Source organism: Bombus affinis, chromosome 3 (assembly GCF_024516045.1).
Source record: "Bombus affinis isolate iyBomAffi1 chromosome 3, iyBomAffi1.2, whole genome shotgun sequence".
NCBI classification, from domain to species: Eukaryota; Metazoa; Arthropoda; class Insecta; order Hymenoptera; family Apidae; genus Bombus; species Bombus affinis.
The window spans coordinates 17,254,918-17,265,908 of NC_066346.1; the positions used below are offsets into that span (position 1 = coordinate 17,254,918).

At 28.3% G+C, this 10,991-nt stretch overlaps 3 protein-coding genes across 9 annotated transcripts; 2 read left to right on the plus strand and 1 right to left on the minus strand.

Moving 5' to 3' along the window:
* Positions 1-497: 497 nt before the first annotated feature.
* On the minus strand, positions 498-1,873 carry LOC126914427 (protein cornichon homolog 4). Its single transcript, XM_050718378.1, has 4 exons — positions 1,524-1,873; positions 1,195-1,263; positions 785-1,038; positions 498-703 (listed from the first exon to the last, which is right to left on the minus strand). Exons 1-4 carry the CDS (start codon positions 1,602-1,604, stop codon positions 634-636), a joined length of 474 nt encoding a protein of 157 aa, XP_050574335.1. The 5' UTR covers positions 1,605-1,873; the 3' UTR covers positions 498-633.
* A 169-nt stretch (positions 1,874-2,042) lies between these two features.
* On the plus strand, positions 2,043-4,320 carry LOC126914406 (intraflagellar transport protein 57 homolog). Of its 2 annotated transcripts, none has more exons than XM_050718333.1 (7): positions 2,043-2,407; positions 2,506-2,665; positions 2,751-3,032; positions 3,106-3,280; positions 3,344-3,452; positions 3,512-3,853; positions 3,909-4,320. In XM_050718333.1, exons 2-7 carry the CDS (start codon positions 2,508-2,510, stop codon positions 4,073-4,075), a joined length of 1,233 nt encoding a protein of 410 aa, XP_050574290.1. In that variant the 5' UTR covers positions 2,043-2,407; positions 2,506-2,507; the 3' UTR covers positions 4,076-4,320. The 2 variants fall into 2 exon arrangements, with proteins under 2 accessions (XP_050574290.1, XP_050574291.1); XM_050718334.1 differs by having other exon boundaries at positions 2,051-2,407; positions 3,106-3,271.
* Positions 4,321-4,498: 178 nt separating this feature from the next.
* LOC126914396 (protein croquemort-like) lies at positions 4,499-9,968 on the plus strand. 6 transcript variants are annotated; one of them, XM_050718298.1, is made up of 9 exons: positions 4,499-4,706; positions 7,204-7,339; positions 7,404-7,573; positions 7,649-7,790; positions 7,871-8,074; positions 8,150-8,361; positions 8,449-8,740; positions 8,818-8,891; positions 8,995-9,968. In XM_050718298.1, exons 2-9 carry the CDS (start codon positions 7,223-7,225, stop codon positions 9,266-9,268), a joined length of 1,485 nt encoding a protein of 494 aa, XP_050574255.1. In that variant the 5' UTR covers positions 4,499-4,706; positions 7,204-7,222; the 3' UTR covers positions 9,269-9,968. The 6 variants fall into 6 exon arrangements, with proteins under 6 accessions (XP_050574255.1, XP_050574252.1, XP_050574254.1 ...); XM_050718295.1 differs by lacking the exon at positions 4,499-4,706 and adding an exon at positions 5,006-5,079; XM_050718297.1 differs by lacking the exon at positions 4,499-4,706 and adding an exon at positions 6,658-6,824.
* Positions 9,969-10,991: the final 1,023 nt, after the last annotated feature.

Genomic DNA, 10,991 nt, shown 5'->3' on the forward strand with positions numbered 1-10,991 from the left:
TATATATATATATACATATATGTTTTGTTCGAACGCAATTCAAAGATTTCGGCAAACTATGATACTAATTCTGGTCTTAGCTAAAAATAAGCATATGCCCTCCACATAGAAAAAGAACTAATCAGCTGCACCGAGTTCATTAAATCGATCTAATCTTATACCGCAACCAGTAAAGCCGATTCAATTTGATTTAACGAGCCAATGGATAAACAAATTATTCAGTATTTTACAGCATTTTAATAGAAGTAGAATATTTACATTATTAATTAGAATTTTTTAATCGTTTTTTCTTTCCGGTATATGTAACGTTATGGTTAAGCAAATTTAATGTTTTTTGTATTACAAAATTAGTGTTTTGTTCGCATTTGATATACATATGTATAAAATATAGATATAATTACAATTAAATTGTTACTGTTAGTTTCTATAAAATTATGGAAGTTTTATATTCAAGGAATTTCAGTTCTTAAAGATATAATATAAATGAAGGGTAAGTGTAATGAGGTACAGGGTTTTTATATATGTTAACAAAATTTCATTTGGTATTTATAGCATAGAAATAAATAAATAGTCAAATATGACTGAAATAAAGAACAAAGAAGATGTATAAAAGTTTAAATATTATCATTGCTCTCAATTCGTATGTAACAATCCTTCGTCATTTCTGTTAATCGGATCTCCTTTTAATAATGCAATGATCATACTGAAACATATAAATTAAAAATAGTAATAGGTAGTAATTTAATTTTAGTGATAATTAATGAACTGTCCAAAATATACATACCAGTAAAGATAAATAAAAAAGAAAATTAGGTAATATCCAAGATGGATCATACAGTCTCTTGTATGCCTTTTTAATTGTCCCCGATTATGGATTTCTGTAGGATCATAAACTCCCATATTACCACTAGGTACTCCAAAGTATTCATAGAGTAACCATAGTGTCATAGGCAAGTTCACTAAGCACAATATTAATTGTCCATGTGTTAATAGTAAAAATTCTAAGACTGAATGTGCTACAAGCTTTGGTACTACCCACTGTAAGATATAATTACAATTTAATTAGTACATTAACAATTAATTAAATAAACAATAATTAATCAGAAAATTAAGTAAATAATAATTACAATTTAGAATAAGTTTTATTATGTTTAAATTAATTAATAATTGTAACAAAAGTGTATACATAATTACCTTGTTTAACTTTGAACAACACTGCTGAGCATTCAAATAATCACATTCTAAATCTGATAAAGTTATGACCTATATATACTTTTAAGATAAGGAACCTCATTGTGCGTCTTTTACTAATAAAAGACATAAATTACCTTAAAAACGTCGAAAATTAGATATGGCGCCATTAGATTTACTGCAATATCATTAAAAAAATTTACCACAAAAGTCCCTAGACATATTTTCAATAAATTATATATAGAATTTAATAGTCGAATTATAAAGTTAAATACATAATAAAATATAAACACTGCAATTTTTCGTCAAACTATAAAATATAAAAAGGATACAAAATATACCAAAAGGAAAAGTACTGAACCGGTATCGATTAATGCAAGTACAAACAACAACGGCTCAGATATTAGACCCATTCTAACAATCTATTAATTCAAACAAATAGATGTTAGATAACATTAGAATCGAATCTGATGATTCATGAGTGTCTTTCTTCGAGATAAAACCACTTAAAATGCTTCCCACGTGCAAAGTTCAATAAACCTAAGAGAAAACTGAAATGACCGATTATCAAAATCGACAAAATGAACAACTCACAGTATTGCCAACTATCGAGAATGTTTTCTATGTCACAAAATAGTAAAATAATAGTAGTTTCAAACTAATATCCCTAGTTATCGATAGTAATGAAATGGAATTTTCTACACCAGAGAGGAAATTCTATACTAAATACTCACGTTTTATACCATAGATAATATATAACATAGATCTAACAACTCAAACATTTCGTCTCACTGGACTGAAATACCGACTTGGGATAAGATCGGAAATATCGGAGATATCGTTGATATTCCTATAATATTTGGCGATATATCTAGAAATTGTATTCAATTTAATCAGCAAAGCCAATAGGGAAACATATATAAAAATTATCATTTTCATATTTTTATTACTTTAATAATTATATACTGATGTTATATGCGAAAATTGTAAAAGAGCTTTAGAGTTCTCAGTTTGCGTGACATTGTAGGTGTTAACTCTATATATTAAATCTCATCTATGTTCATGTTATCAATTTAGTCAATAGAGCATGAAACGTAAATAATTACATACGAATTATTTATTTAATAAATTAAACTGTATATTTTTTACATGTAAATATAAATATTATTTATAAGTTATTTGTATGAAACTCCCAAAAAGCATTACAGAATAAGAGGTAAACCTGTCCTATTCTGTGAATAAATTTCACCTACATACAAATATTTGTTACTTGTAAAACATATGTATAATTATGATATAAAATAATAATTATAGGAATGTTTCGAGACGCACCAAAGATTATTATAGAAGATGGATCTTCTCCATCTGCTTCTTATGTTATGTATATTAGAATGGAAGACTTATTAGAAAAATTAAAATTGTTACATTATGATATTCAATTTTTACCAGAATTTAAAATAAAGGCCATAAATAGGTAATGTAATTGTTTTCATTGTATACAAATGTTGTAATATAATATTATATGAATTGGTAAAAAAAAATATTGATTTAAAATATAGGAATTATTTTGTAACACAAACAAATCCAGGAGAGCAATTTTATACATTCACATCATTAGCTGCATGGTTAATTAGGAAAGCAGGTGGGAATTTTAAAGCTCCGCAAGAATCAGATGATCCTAATGCTACAATAGCTATAATCCTGGACTATTTAAGGGATATTCATGTACCAATAGAATTTCCACCCAATAAGCTCAAACAAGGAAGTGGTGAACATGCCATATATGTCTTAGATAACTTAGCAGATGAAGCATTGAAAGCACAAAAGTTTCAATGGAAAAAGTAAATTAAAATAAATATACTTAATAAAGACAATATAAGTATGATCATATATTACACAGGTAAATATTTCTAGAGTAGAAATATCACCTGACGAACCAAGTAACGAACCAGAGATAGAAGATGACGATGCAGAATTAATTTTAGAGAAAGTAGAAGAGGAAATGATGGCTGAGTATGACGACGAGGATGAAGATATTTTACACGTTGATGATATTACAAAATTATATGGACAGAACTTTGTAAACATAGTAATAAATGTATTTATAAAATGTAGAAATCATGTACTTTAACTTTTTGTAATTTTTTTGTAGAATGAAATGCAAAAACCTGATGATATTTTAGAATCTAAAACAAATAGAGAAGAATGGCTACTAGAATTGGAAAGAGTTTTACCTCAACTCAAAGTAACTGTAAAGACAGGTACAAAATATCTAACTAAATATTAAAGAAGTAAAATTAATGGGAAAGATCTATTTTAGATTCAAGAGACTGGAGATCACATATAGAGCAAATGAAGCAATTACGTACAAATATAGCAACAAATTTAACTGGAACCAAAAATCAACTAGATAAACTACATATTGATATATCTAATACTTTAGATAAAGTAAAAACAAGAGAGTCCTATTTAAATAGGCAACTTGAACCTAGTTTGAAGGAATATCAAATGCTTCAAGATGAATTGTCGAAAATTAAGGAACAATATCGAGATACTAGTGGAGGTGTTACAGAAAGAACAAGAATTTTTAATAAATTATCAGAAGAATTAGAGCATGTAAAGAAAGAAATGGATGAACGAGGATCGAGTATGACAGATGGAAGTAAGTAAATAAAATATTATATAAAATATGTCTTAAATATCGATATTTTTTATAGCGCCGCTTATAAATATAAAAAAGACAATTACCAAAATGAAAAATGAAATTTCCGAAATGAATATTCGAATTGGCGTATTAGAATATAGTTTAATGTGTGCGAGAATACGTGATCGCACGCAGTTGCAAGAAGATATGAATAATCCAAATGCCACCGCAACAACTTAGTATATAATATTGATTATATGAACCTTTTTTAGCAAAACTTAGCAGTATTATCTTCTTTTCATGTACTTAAACGTAAGTTATGTGCTACTTGTTTAGTTTCTCACTAATAATAATCTTTAATAAGGGTCCAATAAAGCATTTATCTCATCATAGTCATCATGTTTGTAAAATTTGTATGCACCAATGTATCATATAATGTTTTTATGATAAGATCATATTAAATGAAATTGTGCAGTAATTCAAAATACTTTTTTGTTCCTATACTTGCTTTCGAAAGATAGTTATTTATAAAGCGTAATTCAAAATACGCGCGGTCTCTTTTAGTATTTGATGAAGTGAATCATTCGAACTGATAAACCGGTATAAAAATGAAAGAACGTGCTAAAGACGAGCTGCTTACTACCAAACAATACCTTTCCTTTCGGTAATCTCTCAGTTGGCGCTGGCCTTGCGAAGTGTTCGCTCGAAAATATGCGCAATCCAGTTGTCTTATAATATTTCGCTATCATTGGACGTGATATCCATTTTAATCAGAGTGCATTTTAAAAACGTGGCGGCCTTTAATCACTAGTAGTATCTTATAACGCTACTGGGTCTATCTTCTAATAAAATTCATTCAATAGACGAGCAGGTTTGTAAATAAAATTATATCATTTGTTTCACATCCACCAACTTCGATCAATCAGCCTTTTACTTGCATTTGTAGTTCGTAGTAGTACACGCGTTCTACATTTTCTTTAACGTAATTAACTGGTCATCAACGTGTATCCGTTGTACCTTGTTACGACAAAAGCTGTTCATAATTAAAATAATAAACTAAATAGTATAAAATTGCATGCATCAGAATATAATAATCGAAAATATGCATAAACGTAAAGTGTTATTAGAAAGTCATTGACTCTTCCATCTCTCCAGCAGGATGCACTTTCTTCTCAGTTTTAAATAATGCTTTACACATTTACAGTACTTATCGATCTTTCTTCAACTTTCACCGATATTTCTCCGTATGTATTTAAACAAATTAACTTCCTTTTAGTGCCATTCCAACGAAACATTACTAATATCAGAAAAGAAATTTCTTCTCTACTAATATGCTTATTCTTAAATAGATTAGTTAAAGTAATCGATCAAATAATTTTTCACTTATTTACTGAAGTAACGAAATTCGTTATTTTTAATTACGTTTTATGAATATTTAATTCGTCACAAGTTTCGTATCGTTGATTAGTCTGATTATTAAATATGTAAAAACATGATGAAATCATCATGGTTCATAAGTTCGGTTTAATTTATTCTCGTTATACATAATTATGCAGCATAATGTATATATATATAATGTATATGCATAATGTACGTAAAGCGCGACAAGTTTTCTGAAGATTTAAATGGGTAACACTTGTCTCATTAAAACATACAAATGCTATGAATATTTTACACAAAAAATAATACATCGATCTACTCGAATGATAATGTCACATAAACTCATCGATGCAAATGCGATGACGATCGCGTTTTGTAGATAAATTTCACCGCCTACTTTACAATCAATTTTGAATATTAAACAATCTCGAACTTTGTTCAGTACATAATAACAGATAATCTTTTAATCTAATGGAACAAATTGCCTGATTTTTAATTCATTTTGATAATATAGATTACATTTTAACTGATAATTTAATAAAAAAATATTATTATTTTAGATGCGATAGATCTTGTTATCTATCATTTCTCGAATGTATAACATGTAGAAAAGAATAATATACTCAGTCGGTGAAAATATTCTGTTTCCAACTTACCAATCGTTGGTTTTTTCATTTCCGAGGAATTTTCAGAACTGCATGACAGTTTCGTTAAACTTTGTACTATTCTTTATGTAAGTGACAGATGCGGAATCTCGATTTGCCTCTAATAGAAAACGATTGAGATAACTGAATATATTTATATAAATACGATTCTTTGAAATATATTTATGATATTTATTATGAATTTAATAACAAGTCATTTTTTATATATAAAGTTGATTATCTTTCATAATGTACGATTTAAAGGCATGATTATAGTGGTATCTGAATAAAGTACTATCAGAGTAAATTTTTGTTATAACTAATTCAATATAAGAATAAAAAGTACACATAACAGATAAGATAAATAATTCAAGAATTAATATAAATAATCGTATTATTATACTTAAAAGATAAACATATTTGTCTTTATGAACAATCATGGATAAGTGATTGTCGACATAACAGGAGGTCATGAAAGACTTTTACAAAATATTGTTAATTGACAAAACTCACAAATAGAATTTTTAACGAGATTGATTTTCACTTTATGCTATGTAGTGATCTTATAAAAACAATTTTTAACAAAAAGAAATATTTCCGTATGTACGTTTCACTACTGATTATGATGCCGTTGTAAATTAATAAGTGAAATCACTGGAATTTCGTAAATACAGAATTATGAAATGTTATGCTTATAGGAAATAAGAATGCATTTATTTGCAGTACGTGGTTCTTAAACTTATAAAGGAAAGGAAACACAGTGGAACATTGAGAGATAATAAGTTTTCAAATATTAGCGCTTACATTCTGAAATACATTATGCGCAGATATTAGCATACTTATTGTCTGAACAAACCATTTTTGTTTTGCATAAGTGAATTTCTCTCGCTAACTATATATTACAACGAATATATTCAAAATGTTTCTTAATGCAATCTCGGCGCTATCAGTCTTTTATATATCTGGTACTACATTTTTTATATTTTTTCATTTGGAAGACACCTATAAAGTGCTACCTTCATTTTGTTTTGGCTGTGTTACATACTAACCATAACATTTATTTGCGAATGTGCATACTGATTTATATTACCAAAAGTGTTTAAAACATGGATTGTATATTCAAACTTGAGCGTGTAAAAAACGCTGCAAATACAAACGTTAATGAATATCCAATATTTAATCGTAATTGTATTCTTAATACAACAATGTTGGTGCCCAACCAAGATTAATAGACGATTAAAAAGCATGTGACATTATAACATTATACATTATACATTAATAACAAGCATCTTTCATTATTTAATCGTATTTAACAATTTTGATAAGAAGTATTATCTTTTTCAGGTCAAAAGAACCAAATAAAATGATGACGATTCGTAAAAAGCTTCTTATCATTTTTTCAATAGGTTTAGTATTAACAATTATTGGATTAACTACTGGAATTCTTTGGTTTATGATTTATTCATCGATTTTAAACACGGTAGATATAAAAAATTTTACTTACAGCTATGATCATTGGTTAAGTCTTACAAACTGTTTTATAGCAATTATCTTTAACACCGACGTCTACAAGCTACAAGCTGTGGGAAATAACACCAATTCCTATGTATCTGAAAATATACATGTTCAATTTAACTAACTATGAAGATTTCATTTCAAATAATGAATCTAAAGCAAAACCAAATTTTGTGGAAATGGGTCCTTATGTATTTAGGTATTAAATTTGTGTCAAATATTATAGTTTTTACTAATTAGAAATCAAACAACATTGTACGAATTTTCTTAACAGGGAAGTTGACTATAAGGTAGAACAAAAATGGCATGACAATGATACCATAACATATCAAAGGAAAAGGGTATGGCATTTTGATAAATCTCTATCAAAAGGAGATTTAAATGATAAAGTAACTAATATAAATCCTGTAACTGCTGTATGTATCTTTTAATAGTACACTATATAGTAAATGCTATTCTATCTTATTACAATATGTCACTTTTCTAACATTCTCAGAGTGTCGGATATGCATTAAGACATAAAAAACCTATTTTCCGTGATATAGTAGATAGAGTAATGAAATCAGTAGGACAACGGTTAATAATTACCAAATCTGTTAATGAATTACTTTTTGAAGGCTATGAAGATACTATATTACAAATAGCACAAAAAATTAATTTCACAGAAATTCCATTTACCAAATTTGCTTGGTTTTATGGGGTAAATTTCATGTTAATATTATTAAAGCAGAGACATAACCGAAGAAGCATACTTATAGTATTGTTTTGTTCACAGCGAAATGGTTCTGCATCCTACGATGGAACATTCAATATGTTAACTGGTAAATCTAATTTACTCGATGTAGGAATAGTCAAAGAATGGAATTTTAATAACAGGGTAAGTTATTATCCTGGAGAATGTGGAGAAATAAGAGGAACAAATGGTGATTTGTGGCCACCATTACCTGATAATAAAACAGTATCTTTCTTTGTACCTGATATTTGCACGTAAGTTTAGTAATTAGTTTAACTTTCTATTAGGAATGCTGAAAATCAAATAAACACATACTATTTTTTGGATAATTATGTTAATAGGAGTATGTCAGTAACATATGATAATACAACTATTCATGAGGGATTAATAGGAGTTAGATATATTAGTGACGATACAACATTTGACAATGGTTCAATAGTACCATCGCGTTCGTGTTATTGCGAGGGAGAATGCGTTCCCTCTGGAGCATTAAATATTTCATTATGCAAATGGGGTGCTCCAGCATTCATCAGTTTACCACACTTTTATTTGGCTGATCCAAGTTACAGGGAAAATATCAATGGAATGAAACCTAGTAAAGAAAAACACGAACTTTCAATATCCATAGAACCGGTAATTATCGCAAAACAATAGGTATCAATTAACAATGACCATGTCATGTTATATTATATAAACAAAAATTTTTGTAGAAAACGGGTGTTCCACTGAACGTGCATGCACAACTACAATTAAATTTGTTGATACAACCTGACCAGGAGATGTCGTAAGTTCTTATTTTATCTTTTTACTATGGAATATAAATATAATGTAACGAATAACATATATGTAAATGAAACTTAAGCATATTTATAAAATATCATTTTCAGCATATTTAAGAATATTAAAAAAACATTTATACCAATGTTATGGTTTACTCAAGAAGCTTATCTGACAAGTAATTATGCTCATATAATTAAATTTATCATTATTTTGGAATCTCTGGGCAGCATAACTTGTTATGGTATTGCCTGTATTGGCATTTTAATTATTTCTACCGGCATATTTTTGTACATTAAGCATGGTTTGGCTGAAGAAGACAATCAAGTTTTATTGTCAAGCAAATCTAATGAAAATGATGATATTGGTACTGTTAACGAATGATTATATTTGCAAACATATGATTATATTATATGGAAAGATATAATCAATGTGTACCAAATAAGAAACAAAAACCATCTTCGAAATCTTAGAGTGTATAATAATTATGTATGTAGATTACAAATCTTACTGTGTATCTTTTTTGATTGAAATTGATATAACAAAATTGAAGATAACATCAAGTTGATTGTAAACAAAATTGTATTCATACAAAGTTAGTGCATTGTTCAAACTGTTTATAAATATGCTTTTAAAATGTAACTATAACGGTAATCAAGTGCCTCGGTGTTTTAATGGTAACAAACGTTAGAAATAGCGTAAAATACAATAGATACTTCGAATGCTTAAAAGTGAGATGCATATAATAGCAAATCAATATTAATATAAGTCTCCTTTCGTAAGCGAGGGATAGAAATATATTCCCAATCTCTTGTATAATATTTTTTTAGTACCTATTCAAAATATGTATTATATCGTAGGTATTTTTATCTATGAAATCTGGAGAAATAATGAGTATTAGAATCACATTCATTAAATTCAGTTTATGTTAATGTTCATCGTATAATTAAAGTTATAGCAATTGCAATATTGTTACAGCTGTGATAACTACAGTCTTGTTCCATTAGAATAAGAATTCTTAGAAAGTAAAAGACATTACTTTTATACAATACATTGTTGAAAATAAATTACATATATGTATGTATATATTTTCTTCTTATCATGCCTTTATTATCCCTTTGGTCTATCTTCTTGAGAAATCACTCGTGTAACTTCTAGATGTCACTACTGTTTAGTTTTTTAAATGAAAAAATACATTTTCTACTGTATTGAGGTCTGATAAAATTCTCGTATAAAAAAGAAATAGAAAAAAACAATGAAAAAAATAAAATCAGCAAATTTTATTTTTTGCATCAAATAGTCCGGCTTTTACTAAACAAAACAGATATGACGAAACGGTTGAAATTGACTGGTAGAATGACACGCCACGCCAATTGTAGTCAAACACAAGAATCGTAGAAACCTCGTAAATTCATAATTCATCAAAATTCTTATAAAAAGAACTTCGGAGGGTCTTTTAAAAAGGCAACCATTCTAATTACGCTCTGAACTATGTTTACATTTAGTAACTGCAGTAATATTACTGACAATGTATAAACTACCAAAATAATTCTTTCTTCGTACCTAGATTACCGATTAAACATGAAAAAATATTTTGGCCGAGTACATGCAGATCTGCAAAACGGAATGTTTTATCGATCGGGTCTAGAATGATTTCATTATTCACGTGTAAAAATAAAAGAATTCTTCGTTCGAGAATAGCCGCTTTTCGCTGTTGATTCCCTTTTTTCCCACTGCCACGCAATGTACATATTATTCTTTCAAAAGATGGCGATACAGACGTAAATTTTTCAAGCGCGGTAGAAAATACGGAACAAACGAAAGGACACGAAGCAAATTAGAAAAAAGTACTACTGAACACCTTGGAAGTATGTAGTTTCAATTTGTCATGCGTAAGCTCGAAACTCGTCGCGTATTTATACAAACCGAGTATACGCTAAGCAACGATAGTTTACTTTGATCCTATCAATCATAACGCACACAACTTTTTTGTATGTCACGTGCGTAGAACGATCTAACCGTCATAGTCGTTTCTCTAGCATAGCGAAACAACGATCGATCGTTCGTATTTACATACTCTATCTTCAAACGTATAATCGCAATAACG